The sequence below is a fragment of the Ahaetulla prasina genome, chromosome 1 (assembly GCF_028640845.1).
Source record: "Ahaetulla prasina isolate Xishuangbanna chromosome 1, ASM2864084v1, whole genome shotgun sequence".
Classification (NCBI taxonomy): domain Eukaryota; kingdom Metazoa; phylum Chordata; class Lepidosauria; order Squamata; family Colubridae; genus Ahaetulla; species Ahaetulla prasina.
Window position 1 is genome coordinate 34,337,808 of NC_080539.1, and position 20,121 is coordinate 34,357,928.

General features: G+C 39.2%; 1 protein-coding gene across 1 annotated transcript in view; it reads left to right on the top strand.

The window, feature by feature from the left end:
* The window catches only part of MSRA (methionine sulfoxide reductase A), a 229,097-nt gene that overhangs the window by 127,168 nt on the left and 81,808 nt on the right, over window positions 1-20,121 (top strand). The window contains exon 4 of the mRNA XM_058164824.1: window positions 7,641-7,745. Within this exon, the coding sequence (XP_058020807.1) occupies window positions 7,641-7,745 (105 nt within the window). The remainder of the gene's footprint in view (window positions 1-7,640; window positions 7,746-20,121) is intronic.

Below are 20,121 nucleotides of genomic sequence, written 5' to 3' on the forward strand. Positions count from 1 at the left end.
TGAGGAAAGCTAAGGCTCACAATGAACAAAGGCTAGCGACAAAAGTAAAAAATAACAAAAAAAGCTTCTTCCAACATGTTAAAAACAAGAAAAAAGGAAACAATTGGCCCATTGCTGGGAAAAAATGGCAAGAAGATGACAAGCAACAGGGAGAAATCTACTTAATTCATTTTTTGCATCTGTCTTTACACAAAAGGAAAAAACAATCCAACCTATCAAAAACAGCACTACAAAAACAGATTAGAAACACAAGTTAAAATAGGGAAGAAAATGGTAAGTGAACACCTGTCTACCCTAGAAGAGTTCAAATCACCAAGACCGGATGGATTACACCCCAAGGTTCTGAAGGAACTGGCAGATGTGATCTCAGAACCACTGAACTATATCTTTCAAAAATCCTGGAGCACAGGGGAGCTGCCAGAGGACTGGAAAAGAGCTGATGTAGTTCCCATCTTCAAAAAAGGAAAAAAAAAACAGATCCAGGAAACTACAGACCTATCAGCCTTACCTCAATACTGGGGAAGATTCTGGAAAAGATAATCAAACAATGAATCACTGAACACCTAGAAGCAAACAAAGTAATAACCAAAAGCCAACATGGGTTTGTCAAAAACAGATCATGCCAGACTAATCTTATCGCATTCTTTGACAAAATGGCAAAATTAGTAGACCAGAGGAATGCTGTCAATATAATTTACTTGGACTTCAGTAAAGCATTTGATAAAGTAGACCATAACCTACTACTAGATAAAGTAGAAAAATGTGGGTTAGACAGCACCACCACCAGATGGATTCGTAACTGGCTGACCAACCGCACTCAACGTGTAGTCCTCAATGGAACTACATCCACATGGAGGGAAATATGCAGTGGAGTACCCCAAGGCTCTGTTTTAGGCCCAGTACTCTTCAACATCTTCATCAATGACTTGGACGAGGAGATAGATGGGGAACTCATCAAATTTGCAGATGACACCAAGCTGGCAGGAATAGCCAACACTCCAGAAGATAGGCTCAAGTTACAGAAAGATCTTGACAGACTTGAACATTGGGCGCTATCTAACAAAATGAAATTCAACAGTGAAAAAAGTAAGGTTCTACATTTAGGCAAAAAAAACAAAATGCACAGGTACCGTATATGTGGTACCTTGCTCAATAGTAGTACCTGTGAGAGGGATCTTGGAGTCCTAGTGGATAACCATTTAGATATGAGCCAGCAGTGTGCAGCAGCTGCTAAAAAAGCCAACACAGTTCTGGGCTGCATAAACAGAGGGATAGAATCAAGATCACGTGAAGTGTTAGTACCACTTTATAATGCCTTGGTAAGGCCACACTTGGAATATTGCATCCAGTTTTGGTCGCCACGATGTAAAAAAGATGTTGAGACTCTAGAAAGAGTGCAGAGAAGAGCAACAAAGATGATTAGGGGACTGGAGGCTAAAACATATGAAGAACGGTTGCAGGAACTGGGTATGTCTAGTTTAATGAAAAGAAGGACTAGGGAGATATGATAGCAGTGTTCCAATATCTCAGGGGTTGCCACAAAGAAGAGAGTCAAACTGTTCTCCAAAGCACCTGAGGGTAGAACAAGAAGCAATGGGTGGAAACTGATCAAGGAAAGAAGCAACTTAGAACTAAGGAGAAATTTCCTGACAGTTAGAACAATTAATAAGTGGAACGACTTGCCTGCAGAAGTTGTGAATGCTCCAACACTGGAAATTTTTAAGAAAATGTTGGATAACCATCTGACTGAGATGGTGTAGGGGTTCCTGCCTGGGCAGGGGGTTGGACTAGAAGACCTCCAAGGTCCCTTCCAACTCTGTTATTATATTATATTATATTATATTATATTATATTATATTATATTATATTATATTATATTATATTATATTATATTATATTATATTATATTATATTATATTACATTACATTACATTACATTACATTACATTACATTACATTACATTACATTACCTGAAAAAATACATATACATAAAATACATAACACTGTATCTAGAATAGAATAGAATAGAATAGAAAAGAAACTTCCAGTGTTGGAGCATTTACAACTTCTGGAGGCAAGTTATTCCATTGATTAATTTTTCTAACTGTCAGGAATTTTCTCCTTAGTTCTAGGTTGCTTCTCTCTATGATTAGTTTCCACCCGTTGCTTCTTGTCCTGCCCTTAGGTGCTTTGGAGAATAGCTTGACTTCCTCTTCTTTGTGGCAACCCCTGAGATATTGGAACACTCCTATCATGTCACCCCAGTCCTTCTTAATGTGTGTATCTTCTATACACAGATTATACCATCTGGAATTCACATCATGTCACATTTTGCAGGGTTAGTTCAAAAGTTTACCCATTGTTTCTATTCAATCAAAAAGTTTTGAGACACTCCTGAATGAAATTTTTGTATCTGTTTCTGGCCATGAAGTTCAAATTCTTTGTAGTACTTTTGTATTTAATTGTTGTGTCATCAAATATGACCTCTAAAATAAACACACTGAATAGTTCCAACACATAAAGTCTGGTTTTGCTATAACTTTTCTGATCTCTGATCACATGCCCAATCCCTATAATTTTCAGTTTGAATATGACTTAATATTTTGCAAATCTATGGAAGAAGATTGTATGTTTTAGAATGTGGATACAGCAAATAGTACATTTCAGGAAGGCAGGGCTTACTAAATCAGGCCAAACCTTATTATGTGCTACTGTAATGAGTTTCACAGTGTTACTTTCTATGTCAACAAAAAAAGTCAGATTTCACTTATGCATTAATGAACAGCTCAGTGGCTGACCAGAAAATAGTACTTAGAGTAAAAATTCATTGAAAATATTGTGGGCTAAACTATTGGCTGAGATATGAGTATATAAATGGGCTAACTAATTAATCAATCCAGCATACAGCTGCTATAAAAATGGAATAAAGAAACAAATAAACAAGAAAAATTCTATGACCACAATCATTAGGAAGAGAATTGAAAATGGGATTGTCACTATAGCAGTGCCATTAAATATGTGTGAGAGGCACATATGTTAGATTATGGATAGTTCTACTGACTACATCTTAATGATTACTGCAGTGCTATGAAGAGTGAAACAAATAATAAAAAAATATTAGGGAAGTGGTGGAACTCCTTTATGAAGGAAGGCAACTGCATTAGCTTTTTTTTTTTAGCTTCAAACCAAAGGATAAAGAAGATATGGTATGTACAAAATCATAAATAGTATTGAGACAGGTATATTTTCTACCTCTTTCCTAATGTTAGAACTCGAGACCATTCACTGAAACTACATTCAGAGGAATTCAGGACTAATAAAATGAAACACTTTCATATCCATCATATATACTAGAATTTATTACCAGCTGTTGGGATAATGGCATTAAATTTGAATGATTGTCAAAAAATTGAAAGGAGGATAAAATCCTGTTTGAGGAAGATAATATTATCAGTGGCCACTAAAACTGATAGAAATTTGAAATTCCAATTCATACACAATGTGTTGTAATATTGTTGTTGGGAAGAAACAATGTTACTGCTACTGCTCTGTTTCAGGTTTGTGCGCATTTCCTAGTTGGCCATGGAAGGTTGGATTAGATGATCCTATGTTTATCCCAAAGGTGCACATTGAGAATCTGTGCAAACTGAAAGTTAATGTAATTGATAATCTGCATAGACGATGAGGCTATGGATTAATTGAACAGGGTTTTATATTCTTGTGTTTTTAAAATTTGATCAAGGGGAGCATGACATTTGGTTGGGTAATCCTGTATTATAACACTCATATAACAAATTGTGTGTGTTACCACATCAGAAAAATAAATACTTATGTATGATTCATTTCAAGTACACATTATTTGAACAAATAATCCTACCATAGTATACTGTATACTCAGGGATGAACTGAAAATGGATTAATTACAAAACATAAAGCATTGAGAAACCATGCCATCTTCATATGCACAAAGTCCTATTGTATTATATCAGGAAACCATTTAAGATGAAACATCTTAGGACTTGTTTTATATTGTTATGGTTATTTTACATGTTGAAAAACTGTTCCATAGTTACTACTGTACATTATTCCATGAGGAAGAATTATCTAGAGTTCTTGATTTGATTTTGCTCTTGATTTTGCTTCTGCTTAAGGAGAAAGACAGAATATTTAGTATTTTTTAACAATTCTATCATATCTCAGTTCTACTTTGTAGTACAAGTAATATGTCCTTTTAGAACTTATAATTGTTAATTTTTTGGGTGTAGAGCCTTTTCAATCATGCTGCCCACTCTTTTGACCATCATCTCAATCAGAGACTAGATTGGCCCCAACCCTGCTGCCTTTTTTTTGCAAGACTTAAAGACATGAATTTGTCACTGGACTTGAAGATCAAGATAACATGGTGAGCTTAGGCAGTAGTTGTGTTAATTTGCTGTTAGTGGCTTTTTTTAACCTTAGCTGCTAATTGTGTATGTGTATTTTTTTTAAAAAAATATTGTTTTACCAGTATATAGTTCTTAATTTTTAGTTTTTAATTGCTTTCAGCCCTCCAAAGTTTTAATATTTTAATCTGTTTAGTTTTATATTTTTAATATGATATTATTTATAATTTTAACTTTTGATTGGAGCTTGCTCAAAGTTGGTTAGAAAATGGGTGGTAATGTAAATGTATTAAATAAATAAGGTCATGAATTTTAAATGGATGGTCATATAAACTGAAATAAATAAATAGTTGTTAAGTAAATGAAAACAAGGGATTAATTTGTAATTATTTTTAAACCAGAAAATAAAAATTACTCTGCATTGCAAACAATTCTAGGTAATAGAATTATTCCTTATTTTGTGGCTGATTAGAGGAGACATTCTCACATGAACTAAAAAAAAGTGATCTAGTCCAGTAGAAGGTAGTTTGTATTAATAAATCGTGCTCTTATATCCAAAATCACTATAACATAGTACCGTCTATCTCACATCCAGGAATCTATCATCGTTACATTTTATCTTGAAGGATACATTTGACATTTATTATATGCTGCATTTTATAGTAGCATTTTTATGTTTACCTCCTGTTAGGTATGTTCTAAGCTGAGCTGGAAATTAGCCTTAGGTTGTCCACAACTGTTCTGTTGTTAAAAGACTTGGGCAATTTTTCAGCCAGTCTTGTAGTTTGAGATCCTTTAATTGTTTGTACCAGGAGAAGACATTTGAGACTTTTTACAGAGCAACTTATACTATACCATATATCAGTGGTGAAATCCTCCCCGGTTTGCTCCCGGTTTGCTGCCCGCGCATGCGCAGTGTGTGCCAAGCACATGCTGTGCAGTGCGTGTGAAACACACATTGTGCAGGCATGCATAGTACACGGCAAATGCACATTTCGCATAAAAAAAGGAGGATTGGGAAGTAAGAAGGACAATGAGGGGGGAACAGCTGTGCTGTGTGATTTAGATTCACTAGAAAGCAGGATTTCCTGTTTTCTAGCGATTTTAAATCGCGCGGCACAGCTGATCATCGGAAATACTGGTTTGGACCATCCAGTAGCTTTTTTTTTAGTACCAGTTCATTGAACCGGTAGCTTTTATCATTACCGGTTCACCCAAACCGGTGCGAACTGGTAGGATTTCACCACTGCCATATATGTCAAAACATAACACTGCATCAAAATGATATTGTTTGGAATGAATCTAAATGGAGAAGGAAGCCTGTTCATTATTTTGAATGCCACAGTCAGCACATGGCTAGGTGACTGAAAAATCAGTGATTTTTTTTTAGCACCGAAAAAGTGACAATACAGTAAAGGGTAGAACTGGGCACGGCAGGAGATTCATTTTAAGTGTTAATAGAGAAGCACTAGGGCATTTGAAAAGACAGGTCATTATTATAGGTATGGATAGTTAGGGCTCTGTCAAATGTTTCCTAATTTTTGTGTTGACATTTGACATGGCCAAACATAGTGCTAAAGAATAATTTCCCTGCCAAAAGCTTGTGCTGTTTGTACAGCCAAAGGCTTATGTTCTTGGATGTTGCCGCAATCCTCTGTTTAATGCATCCTCTAAATATCATTTTCCTCTTTCTCTCATTACCACTGAAATTGGCCAAGGAAACCTGTATTACTTTATTTGAAGTTTATATCAGTGTTATTCCATCAGAAATAGCATAACAATGCTATTTTTTAATTTATGACATTATAATGTTATAAATAAAAGTACATTTGTTTTCATAGCCTACTTCTTTAATCAGAGGTGATACAGCTGAGAATAGTGAGGCCAAGCTAAAAGCAAAAAGCAATAGAGGTTAAAAGAAACTTTGCTAAAATAATATGAATACCAGGCAGCTGTTAAAATGGAAAGCACTTTGATAGTAATAAGAACAAATATTAAACCAATAAAGCTGTTTCTGCCCACAAACTATGATATATGATTCTTATTAAATGTCCTCTAGCAATTTTCTCCAGCTCAACTGCCCTGCAGTGAGTTGGCAGGGATGGACAACCTTCAGACGCCTGTCACTACTAACTCTTTATATGCCACTTTCAGAAATAGAGAAAATTGTGCTAAGAAAAGTCTGTAGAGATTCTCAGTCATCCAGGTTGTGGTTGTCCCAAAAGTGCTTTTTCAGGAGGCAAACGGACTTCCTTTTTTTTCTTTTGAAGACGTTTCGCTTCTCTTTTCTTCAGCTCTCTTCCCCACTATCCTATCAGAGCTGAAGAAACTTCTTGGATGAGAAGTGAAACATCTTCAAAAGAAAAACAAGAAAGTCCAGTTTCAGAAAATTTGGCAGAATGCTTTTCTGTTTATTTATTATTACTTTAGAACAGGGATGTCAAACTCGATTTCATTGAGGGCCACATTGGGGTAGTGTTTGACTTTGGAGGGCCGGGGTGGACATGGCAGGGGTGGGCGTGGCCAGCATGACATTATTTATGTCGGGGGTGCCTATGGTGGTCCAAGTGCTCTGCCAGTGAAAACGGGTTCCCTTGCTCCATTTTCATCTGCAACAACCTCCTGCAACCCTCTGCCAGTGAAAACAGAGCTCGGGGCGTGGCTCTCACGAGCTCTGTTTTCAGCTGGGATGGCGTCCTGCAACCCTCTGCCAGTGAAAATGGAGTTCATGAGTGCCGTGTGTAGCCCTTCCAAGCTCCGTTTTTGATGGCAGAGGCACCATGGGCTTGTCCTTAACTGTTTCCAGGGTGGCCCCACGGGCCTTGAGTTTGACACCCCTGCTTTAGAAGAAACTAGCAAACATGAGTTAATCTAGAGTTATATCCTAGATGTAACATATCAATTTTCTTTTCAAAAATGAACTCACCCACTCCCTAAAAAGTAAAGACAGAGCTAGTACAAAAATGAGTTGAAACTGTCTCTTGCCATCTCCTCCTGAGCCTCCCGGTCACCCATGTGATCTCATGACTTTATTGCCATGCCCTGCATAGCTGCAAAAAAAGCACAGTTTCCTAATGGAATAAAGCATTGCCATTTCTGAAACTACCAGAAAAAGTGGCATGGCTTACAACTGTTAATCACCAGTCTTTTTCTGTTCACATATTTTTACTTGTTTAACATACTGGGGAATAATAAATCCATTTTTTTGGTATTGGTTTTAGTGATTAATATTTTTGTTTCTTATTGTTTCATTGAAGGCAAAACTGGCCACACTGAAGTTGTGCGAGTGGTATTTCAGCCAGAAACCATCAGCTTTGAGAAACTGCTCAAGGTCTTCTGGGAGAGTCATGACCCGACACAAGGTAGAGTGATGAGTGAGCCAGTATTTAATTATCTTACTAATTACAGCTGGGATAATTAGTGTTTGAGCTGCTTGGAAGAGATGAACCTTGAAATCACACCACAGCTCAAGAGTATGATTGCACGCATTTATTGATGGGATGGGAAGCACGAGGAACTAGAATTTCACAAGCCTCCCTCCTCCCCACGGCTCTCAATAGATGTCTCTGCTGTGAAAATTCCCACAGAGAGACTTATAAGACAATAGAAATTCTTCTCACCTTTGGATTATTATGCTTTTTTCCTTAGTGCAATCTCTCGCCTTTCAAGTTAAAGATCTTCTTCCTAAATATATACAGTTGATCATTTCAATTATAATGTTGCTCTGTGAGTTTGGTCTATTTCAAAAAAATTTTTGCAGTAACTTTTACGCTGAGAAAAAAATATTTAAATAAAAATATATGCAAAATACTGATTTTAATAAGTATTTTGCTGTAACAAGTTCTTCCTTGAAGGTGTCTGCAGGTTGTATATAATATGCCTATAATATAATATGTTATATATTATATTATATAATATATAATATATAAATAATATATATGTATATATTATATTATATAATGTTTTCTGAGGTTTTCGCGGGTGTTTGTATGTAGGTCTTTGGTTATTTGGGTTTTCTCCCGCGTAAAATTGGAAGTGTCTTGGCGACATTTCGATGAAGTTTCATTTGTCATCTTCAGGCTGGTGTTATCAGCTTCGTGCTTCTATTATATACTATTATATAATATAATATAAGACACCTTGAAGGTTTCTGCAGGTTGTATATAATATGTCTATAATATAGTATGTCTTCTATATAATATGTCTCTTCCCAAAATCCCAAAAGCTTCAACCAAAAACTATCTACCATTGACCTCACCCCATTCCTAAGAGGTCTGTAAGGGGCGTGCATAAGAGCACAAACGTGCCTACCGTTCCTATCCTATTGTTGTCCTTCGTTATATCCAATTAATATAGTTATTACATACTCATACTCATACATATGCTTATGTGCTGTATAGTTGTTTCATGCTTATGCTTATATATACTATGCGACAAAAATAAATAAATAAATAAATAAATAAATAAAAATGCCATTAGCATGACAGAAGCAAGAAAATGTTTTAGTTTGGCACCTTTACGAAGGGTAAATATTGTCATATGATTTCATGATGGCATGATCATACATTTATGGCTAAATCTCCAACATTGTGTGAGATTTAATATAACAGTTATTTTTATCCTGTTTTTATTATTATTTCATAAATAACTCCAGGCAGTCAACATACCTAATACTACTTCTTCCTCTATTTTTCCCCACAACAATAACCATGTGAGATGAGTTGAACTGAAAGAGAGTGACCAGGCCAAAGTTGCCCAGCCAGCTTTCATGCAGAAGGCAGGACTAGAATATCACAGTTCTGTTTCACATATTTCATTTCACAATTTCATGTGAAAATGCTGAATTCTTGCAAAATCCCAGAAAAACCTCTTGAGAGATTTTGAAGTAACTTAACATATAATAATATTCAGGAATTTATATTGTTAATATAAATCATTAAATATATTTAGAGAGAGATTAGAGCTCTACAACCTTCATCTATACTCTGCCATTGTATGTAATTGGTCAGCAATGGTTTTATTTATTTTATTTATTTATTATTTAAATTTTTATACCGCCCTTCTCCCGAAGGACTCAGGGCGGTTCACAGCCTGGTAAAAATACAAAATAATACAATATACATACGATTAAAATATAATTAAAAAACTTATTGAATTGGCCACGGTTAAAAATTTAAAATAAAACCCATTAAAAAAACCCATAAGTTTAAAAAACTAACCCAGTCCAGCGCAGATGAATAGGTGAGTTTTAAGCTCGCGACGAAAGGTTCGGAGGTCCGGAAGTTGACGGAGTCCTGGGGGGAGTTCGTTCCAGAGGGCGGGAGCCCCCACAGAGAAGGCCCTTCCCCTGGGCGTCGCCAGACGACACTGTCGCGCCGACGGCACCCTGAGGAGTCCCTCTCTGTGAGAGCGCACGGGTCGGTGAGAGGTATTCGGTAGCAGCAGAATCACAATTAGCCCCACAATCCTGTTTTCCAGTGGTTCTTCTTGATACATTTCAAAAAATATTCCAATATTTAGATTGGGGTGATTGTATTCAGAAAATTTGAATATTTTTTTATTTGCAAGCCCAATTTATAAGTGTCACTGACAGGCTACTACTGGACCATCCTTTAAGAAAACATGAGGGTGTGACATCTTTCTCCTGCAGAAGTTTGAGATATGTCAGGATCTTTCATTGAAATACTTCTCCAGCCATCTTCTCTTTCAAATACAATATTGAAACATAAGAGAGAAATATAGTTTCAGCCTTTTGGATCATTCTTTTTTTAAGAGGCTTATTTCCTGTTGACTATATTGCAAACCTGTAAATTGCATGTATAACAGTGTGCACATACCAACTCACATTAAAGAGAGATCTAATCTGGAGCTAAGAAGAAATTTTCTGACTATAAGAATAATTTAATCAATGGAACAGCTTGCCTCCCAGAGTTGTGCATCACTGGAGGTCTTCAAGAAAATATTGTCCAGCACGCAATAAGGTCTGCTTTGGGCAGAGGGTTGGACTAGAAGCAGGGGTGGGCTTCAAAAATGTTATCAAGGGTTTCTCTGCCTGGTTGCTGGATGGGTGTGGCCATGGTGGGCATGGCCTAGTCGGCCTCCTGCACCATGGGGGGGGGAGGCGTTTTTGCCCTCCCCGGGCACTGGAGGCTTTCTTTGAGCCTTCAGGAGCACGAAAATGGCCTCCCTAGGCTCTGGAGGCCCTCTGGTGGCTGAAACAGGCCCATTTCTGCCCTTCCTGAACTTCCAGTAGGCCTGGTTTTCGCCCTCCCTGAGCCTCTGCACGCACCCTGCACTTACCTGCATCCAAAATGGGCCATGTGGGAACTCCTGGATGGGAGATTTGCGGGTTCTCTGAACTGCACAGAATCTTAGCTAGAGATTCTCCCAACCCCCTGCAAACCTCCAGCAGCCTACCCCTGACTAAAAGACCTCCAAAATCCCTTCCAGTTCCATGATTGAGGAAAATTTAAGGGGAAATTCAGGCTTTGGGAAAAATTTAAGCTTCCTTCAGTAACCATTTTATGAGAGTATCCATGATGTTCTCAAAATATCAAACGCAGTATCTGATCCTAAAGTTTTGGGGAGCTTTTAAATATATGATATGCTTTATTTAGCTGTCATTGAACAGAGAGAGAAATGCAGTTTCTGTCACTGTAAAGTGTTAAGAAGATCACTGAAGTATAGAGAAGTGAATTAGGGACTTAGGAATCAAAGCATTTAAGCAAAATACCATTTTTTTTGCCACCTCTTTCCTTGTCTGTCTTTCTCCTTGTTCATTTTGGAATCCCTTCCCTTCCCTATATCTTTTCTGCAAACTGCTGATCTTCCTTCCAGGGATCCATTGCCTGTCCTGTATTTTTAGATAGGAGTATTTCATGCTGTGCTGTTTCTTTTTCACTTTGGGTCAGGATCACCAGTGCAGCGAGCGCGAGCATAGGATGTTGTTTTGATGAGCGGTTATTTTCTGCCCAAATAGGATGCAGCTCTGGTACCTTCCCCATCAACAAAGGTTTCATTTGACACATGACCACAAACAAAAAGAGAGTCAGGGAGGAATAGGTACTTCCCAGCTGTTTGAGTGCCTTTGGCATCTGTGGTAATAAATTATCACTGCAGAAGACTACAGGATTTTGTAAACCAAGTCAAGTGCATGAAACTGCTTAATTTAGGATGCTAATATCAAATACTACAAGGCTGTAGATCAGAAGATTCCTCATTCTTCTTATTGAGATGTAACTGCCACATTCAATACACACAGAAATGGACACAAATTTGTATCAGGTCTTTACTGCGTTGGTTCTTGTTACCTAAAGGCCCTGGTTATTAGTCATTGAGTGGGGAAAGCTGAGCCCTTTATGGAGGCTGCACAAGGAATCTATCATCTGCAAATAATTAGAATTAGACACTAGAAATTACATTGTTTTTCTAATGAGCAGATGTATCTACTTAGAGAAGGAGGACAGCTGTACCCATATACAAATGTGAAAGCAAGCCTAAACCAACATTGCATGTTTTGTGATAAACCTACTTTTATAATGTCAAATGGGTCATTACATAAAGGATCATTGTATAAATTGTTCAAGATGGCTCCTCCAGAACTTTGAAAAAAGATATATAGGAAATCCAGACCTCAGTAGCAGAGGTCCTTTGCAGAAGTGGAGTAAATTCAGTTATTGGGATGGTACTTCCTATTTACCAAGATTTATTGACATGACATATTCTTTTCTGCTTCAGCTGTAAAGGAGCCATTCTGGGTCAGACAAAAGATATCCCTGCACTGTTTTTTTTGCACAGTGGTCAAATGGAGGCTTTTGAGAAGCTTACAAGTAGGACATAAAAGCTTTTTTTCAAAAGACAACTATTTGTAGGGAAGTGGGAGGATAGGACTTTCTTTTTTCCCCGCTCAGCAAATCTAACTGAAAATTAAAGGCCTTAAATAGACTAAAAATTATGAGAAGCATCTATAAAATCAACAGGAGAGTGAGTTGGAAGTTCTAATTCCATTCCCTAATTTCCTTGCCGGCAAATGATGTTTCCACAAATTATTCTCTAAAGTTATTTGTCTGTATTTATGTACATGTATTTGTGTTGGGAAACATTCATTGGGCAAAAGAAATAAGCAAGCCGTAATTAAAAACCTCACAAAATAAACAGGCAATAGGGAAGAAATTGTCCTTAATCATCAGTCTTGTCCCATGTCTATGGAATTTCAAAGTAAAAATTTAAAGAACAATTTTATACAATATTTGGATCTAGACAATTAAGCAGCTGCAAACTGTATGAAAAATGACCATTAGGGAAGCTCCTGTGCTAGCACATTAACAGCACGTTAAAATAGGGTTCACTGATTTGTATTTGTTCAATATGTAATAGGAACCCAATCATTATCTTAACATCTTGTATGAACCATGCCATTGTGTTAAGCCATCATTTAACAAGTAAGGTACTATATTAAGTAACATAGGGAAGGTTCTACAAATTCAAGTCTAGAGTTTGTCTTAATATTTGAACCCAGCCTTCGAACTCTTCCATCTTTTGCCTGTAGCACTGATACTATTTATTTATCATATTAATACTTATCACCCATCTTACAGAATTTGATTCTGATGGTGTATGATAAAAACATACAAACAATAATTACAAAACCACTCCAAAATTAAAGCATAAATATTACCATTATTTTAAAAAGGCTTTAAAAAGGGTAAAAAGAACATAGATGTTACACACAATGAAGCCACCTCTCCAATCCCATTTCCACAAGACTCCCAAGCCTGTTATATAATCAAATTTTAAGAGACTTCTGGAAAGATGTTGAAGAAGGGTAGGTCTCACCTCAGGAGTGGGAGGAATAATGTTCCACAATTCAGGCACAACTGCAGCAGAGCCCCCCCTTTGGGGTCCCTCCAAATATAGTTCATTAGCAGACAGAACCTGAAACAGGTTGAAGTAATCAGGAAGCAACAGTTTCTCAAAATAACCTGGTCCATGAAGAAGGATTTTAAAGGTCAAAACTAGTAGCTTGAATTGGACCTGGAAACAGACTAGCCATGTGCCATTCTAAGGGCACAGATAACTGCATGTGCCACTGCATTTTGTACCATCTGAAGCTTCCAGATACCCTTCAAGGGTAGCCCCATATAGAGCACATTGCAATAGTCCACCTAGAGGTGACAGGACTTGAGTGACCCGATATGCCTCATGTAAGGTTTTTGTTTCCACATGTCTCCTTTCTCCCTAATTCACCTGCACTTTGTCCCCTATCCTTTGCTTCCATCTTTGTCAGATACACTGCTCTGCCCTTTCTCTTCTTGCACTTCCTCCAGGATGTTCTTCATTATTTTATTTCCTCTATTCTGTCCTGCTACTATTCATCATCTGTTGTTCCCTCCATGCTGCATGGCACAGTCATGCATTTTAGTCAAACTAAATCACTAGCACTTTTTAGGAAATGTTCTGCATAGCCAGGTTCTATACCAGGTGAAGCCCATCAAAAGCTGCTATTATCTCTCCCCAATTTCCAACACATTTTATCACATAAGGCAAGTGACATTTTTATTTTGTACATTGAACACAAGGTCAAAGCTTCTTTTACCAAGACAGGTTTTGAATTCTGAGCATTATACATCTCGTCATTTCAAGCAGGAAATAAAATAGTTGCCTGTAGTCCATAAAATAAAACTCAGCTAGTGTAACCAATAAGCTCCAGGATAATTTTGGTTTTTCAGAAGGTTTTTATAATAATCTGACCTGGTTTTCACATTTTTGCTAACCAGGGAATTGGGGAGAGATGTGATACAGTGATTGCATCCAGTACAAAATAAGCCCCTTCGTTATTTATGCATTATTCATGGCAGTTTGTGAACACTGCATTCCTTTGGTCAGTTTGATTTACATGCTGCATAAATGCTACATGGATTATTAGTAGGCTTTTAATCTTTGATTTCATGTCTAATTAGTTACAAGAGGTCAAACCTGATTTTCTCTTTCTCCTTTTTTCCTGAAACAGCATTTTCTTCCCTATTACCTCTACCATCCTATAAATGTAATGCGGTAATAACTTGCCTTAATGATAACATAAGACACTTCTATGAATTTTGTAGAAGTCTTAATCCTTAGTAGGCTGTAATCTAGGCCAGTTTGAGTGATTCAGTGCATAAGTAAAAAAAATAGCATTAGGAAGCCACGGTTACTCACGCACTCGTGACGTCTCGCCTGGATTACTGCAATGCTCTCTACATGGGGCTCCCCTTGAGGGGCATCCGGAGGCTACAGTTAGTCCAGAATGCAGCTGCGCGGGTGATAGATGGAGCCCCTCGTGGCTCCCATATGACACCTATCCTGCGCAGACTGCACTGGCTTCCTGTGGCCTTCCGGGTGCGCTTCAAGGTTTTGGTGACCACCTTTAAAGCGCTCCATGGCATTGGGCCGGGTTATTTACGGGACCGCCTACTGCGACCGAATACCTCCCACCGTCCCGTGCGCTCTCACAGAGAGGGTCTCCTCAGGGTGCCGTCAGCGAGGCAATGTCGTCTGGCGGCGCCCAGGAAGGGCCTTCTCTGTGGGGGCTCCCACCCTCTGAACGATCTACCCCCGGACTTCGTCAGCTGGACCTTCGGACCTTCCGCCGCGGGCTTAAAACATACTTATTTAATTGTGCAGGACTGAGCTAGATTTTAAATTTTGGGTTTTAAATTGGGTTTTATTTCTATTTTTAATTGGACGGGCTTTAGAATAAGTTTTTTAAATGTTTTATATTGTATTTATATTCTATTTATCTGTTTTTAGTGCCTGTAAACCGCCCTGAGTCCCTTGGGAGATAGGGCGGTATATAAATATGATTAATAAATAAAAATAAATAAATAAATATTGTATGAAAGCAACTCATCCATCTAGTTCATTGTGTCTAAGTGTACCACGGTTTGGTCAACCCAGTTTTATGGATTTGTATGATACTCTGCATTATTAACTACATAGGTCAGGTTCTCACACTCTATCAGGTGTAATGGGTTTGTCTAATTTTGTTGCTTGATGTATTATGCAAGCATCCCTTAATAGACATTGGCTCTCTAGGCAGAGAGAGATCCTTCCCACTCCCTGTTGCTGACTCTTTTAATTCTAGAATTATAAATGAATCTTAGACATTTTGCTTTTAGATCAGAGGTATTGCTAAGCAGATACAATTTCTCCCCAAAGTTAAACTGATACTATCAGCTCTTTAATGTATACCAGATCAGTGAGCAAATAGCGCAATAAATGCTGGGAGTTACTTTGTTGTTATAAGCAATAATAAAAGAATCTTGAAAGCCTGTCAAGTTTCTGTTTCCCTCCCTCTTTTACCAAAGAGAGGGCAAGACAATTTTCATTTTCTTTTCGTACCTTCCTGTTTTACAAATGAAGTTCATGTTTTTCCAAAGTTTGCAGCATATTTCCCTTAGGACCATCCCTCAAGACCATCTCTAGATGTAGTACTTGACTTACGACCATTATTGAGCACAGAATTACAGTTGTGCCAGTCGTTAAGCTAGTCATCATGTCACCATGTTACTACACCAATTTTATGATATTTACCAAAAAAACATTGTAAATCAGTCGTGACTTCAGGATGCTGCAAGCAGCCATACATATGGGCCAATTGCCGAGTGCCCAAAATGTGATTGTGTGATGGGGTGTGGTTGTTGGCGTCTCAAATCTAGCTCATAAGTAGTCCTGCAGAGATAGTCCATCAAGGAAGACTACCTGTTCTTCTCTATGGATACAGAGGAATACTGAGATAAGTACTATCTGCAGACTTGACAAACAAGGTCACACAAAACATAATTTCTTGTTTCAACCAATATTTCAGTTTATGGCTAGTGAGAAGCCATGGCCTCTGATATTACAGAACAGCTGATCTCAATAAAAGTATTTTTAGACTTCCTATGGAATTGATTTCATGGTCTGGTCTACCAAGTGGGACTGACATAATCCTAGAACATAGAATCATAGGGTGGGAAGGGACCTTAGAGGTATTGTAGTCCAGTCCCTTATCCAAGGCAGGAGACCTTATGCCATTCTGATCAAATGGTTGTCTAGTTTTTTCTTGAAAACTTCCAGCAATGGAGCACAAACAACTCTGGGAGGCAAGCCATTCTATTGATTAACTGATCTTACTTTTAGGAAATTTCTCCTTAGTTCTAGGTTAGATCTCTTTTTAGCAATCTTCTACCCACTACTTCTTCCCTATCCTTTGGTGTTTTGGAGAATAAGTTGATCTCCTCTTGTCTGTGACAGTCCCTCAAATACTGGAAGACAGCTCTCATGCCATTCCCAATTCTTCTCTTCAAAAGACTAGATATACCTAGGTCCCTGTTCATCATATGATTTTGCCTCCAGATTCCTTATCACCTTTGTTGCTCTTCTCTGCATACTTTCTAGGGTCTCACCGTCTTTTTGTCTCATGGTGATCAGAACTGGATTTGTATTCCAGATGTGGCCTCACTAATGTGGTATAAAACAGTGTTATCTGTTCTGTTTCCCTCCCCCCAATACTCCCAGCAAAGAGTCAGTCAGAGGCCTTCTTTTCTCCTTTTATTTACATATATAGATGTCCTGGCCACGTCTACCCACGGGCCTGCCAAATTTCTTGAGATAACGAGGAAATTATAGATAAGGCCAGAATTACTCACGAATATATTCTTCCCTCCATTGATACAGTTTGCCCGCGCAAATTCATTGCTTTGTCCAAGACAAAAAACCAGGAAGTCCCGCCTCTTATTTATAGTCTCTGCAGATGTCACTGCATGACAATTATGACTTGGCTTTATCCCAACGCTGCTTCTGCTGCGCGCGCCGGTCATGCCTGCGCAGTCTTGCATCACTCCAAAACTGTTCTTGGGGCGTTGCAAAATCAGAAGAAGGCTCCAGAGAATCAGGTCTTGCCGGCCCCTCCTCCTCCCTTTGAGTGGGTGCCAGGGAGGGAAAGGGCTCACCGCCCTGAGTCCTTCGGGAGAAGGGCGGTTTATAAATCTAATAAATAAAAAAAGAGAAGCAGGGCTTGCCAGGTCTTCTCCCTCACTTTCTGAATCATCCGAGTCCAGGAGTCCGGGTCCAGAAACCTGGGTCACAACAGTTATCACTTTTAGATGCTATCCCTCTGTTGATGCAGGCTATGACAGTGGCAGTCCCAAAGATGCTTCGGCATTTTTGGCAGTTGCAGCACGTTGCTGATTCACCCATAAGTGGCAGTTCACCAGAACACATAGGTCCAACTCACAGTTGGCTTAACTATTGAGTCAGGTACTGCCTATTTTATACCTATGCATTTGTTTTTTCCTGCCCAAGTGTGGGGCCGTACTTTTCTTACCACTGAACTGCATCTTCTTGGATAGGACCCATTGCTCAAGTCTTTCAAGATACTTCTGAATCTTCAGTCTATGTTCTGAAGTGTTAGCAATTTCCCCCAGCTTGATGTTTGTTTGTTTATTTATTTATTTATTTATTTATTTATTTATTCATTCATTCATTCATTCATTCATTCATATTTTTATACTGCCCTTCTCCGAAGACTCAGGGCGGTGTACAGCCAATAAAACAACAAGAATCCCCAAAAATTTAAAATACACTATCAAATTTTAAAAACTGATTCAATCGCTGTAACATTAAAATATTAGCTAAAATTTATCAAAACTAAAACCTAGGTAAAACCCTATAAAAAACCCACTAAAATCCCCATACTAAAATCAATCAGGGCAGCCCCGCTTGGTGAAAAAAGAAAGTCTTGAGCTCGCGCTTAAAGGTCCGGAGATCAGGGAGGAGATGGAGTCCCACTGGCAGCTCATTCCATACAGCCGGGCCCCCCACAGAGAACACCCTTCCCCTGGGCGCCGCCAGCCGACATTGACTAGCTGACGGCACCCTAAGAAGACCCTCCCTGTGGGCGCGCACTGGACGTATCGGACAATGGGAGGTAACTGTCGGCAGCAGGCGGTCCCGTAAATATCCCGGTCCAATGCCATGGAGCGCTTTAAAGGTGATAACCAACACCTTGAAGCGCACCCAGAAGACCACCGGCAACCAGTGCAGCCTATGCAGGAGAGGTGTTACATGGGAGCTACGAGGAGCTCCCTCAATCCCCCGCGCGGCCGCATTCTGCACCAGTTGGAGCCTCCGGGTGCTCCTTAAGGGAAGCCCCATGTAGAGAGCATTGCAGTAATCCAGACGGGAAGTGACGAGGGCATAAGTGACCGTGCATAACGCATCCCGGTCCAGGAAAGGGCGCAATTGGCGAATCAGGTGAACATGATGAAAAGCTCCCCTGGCGACGGCTGTCAGATGGTCTTCTAAAGACAGCCGTGCATCCAGGAGAACGCCTAAATTGCACACCGATTCCCTGGGGGCTAACGATTCGCTCCCCACAGTCAGCGATGGAGTAAGCTGACTGTGCCGGGATGCCGGCATCCACAGCCACTCCGTCTTGGATGGGTTGAGTCGGAGCCTGTTTTCCCATCCAGACCCGAACGGCCTCAAGACCCTGAGTCATCACATCGACGGCTTCGTTGGGGTGGTTCGGGGTGGAGATGTATAATTGAGTGTCATCAGCATACAGCTGACAGCTCACCCCGAAACCACGGATGATCTCTCCCAGCGGCTTCATATAGATGTTGAACAAGAGGGGCGAGAGAATCGACCCCTGCGGCACCCCACAAGTGAGTTGCCTAGGAGCCGATCTCTGCCCCCCTGTCAACACCGTCTGCGAGCAGTCGGAGAGGTAGGAGGAGAACCACCGCAAAACGGTGCCTCCCACTCCCAAGCCCTCCAACCGCCGCAGCAGGATACCATGGTCGATGGTATCAAACGCCGCTGATAGATCTAACAGGGCAAGAACAGAGGAACAACCTCTGTCCCGTGCCCTCCAGAGATCATCAACCAACGCGACCAAAGCCATCTCTGTGCTGTACCCAGGCCTGAAGCCGGACTGGCACGGGTCTAGATAAACAGTTTCCTCCAGGTAACATCTTTCAGATGTTGTCTGAAATTTTTGATGTTCCTCTTTTCTACTTTCCTCTAGATGATTTATGAATGTTGAAGAGTTTTGGGCCCAAAACAGAATTCTTATTTTTTATTTATTTATTTATTTTGTCACAACATTATATACAAGCACATATAATGAAAGAAAACAATAGGACAGGAACGGTAGGCACTTTTGTGCACTTGTGCATGCCCCTTATAGTCCTCTTAGGAATGGGGTGAGGTCAATGATAGACAGTTTTTGGTTAAAGCTTTTGGGAGTTTGAGAAGAGACCACAGAGTCAGGTAGTGTGTTCCAAGCGTTAACAACTCTGTTATAAAAGTCACATTTTCTGCAATCAAGATTGAAGCGGTTAACATTAAGTTTGAATCTATTGTTTGCTCTTGTATTATTGCAATTGAAGCTGAAGTAGTTTTTAACAGGAAGGACATTGCAATAGATGATTCTGTGTGTTAAACACAAGTCATGTCGGAGTCGGCGGAGTTCTAAATATTCTAATCCCAGGATTTCAAGTCTGGTGGTATAAGGTATTTTGTTGTTTTCAGAGGAGCAGAGAACTCTTCTTGTAAAATATTTCTGGACTCGTTCAATTGTATTAATGTCAGAGATGTGGTATGGGTTCCAGACAGGCGAGCTGTATTCAAGAATTGGTCTAGCAAATGTTTTATATGCTCTGGTTAGTAGTGTAGTGTTTTTGGAAAAGAAGCTACACAAAATTAGGTTTACAA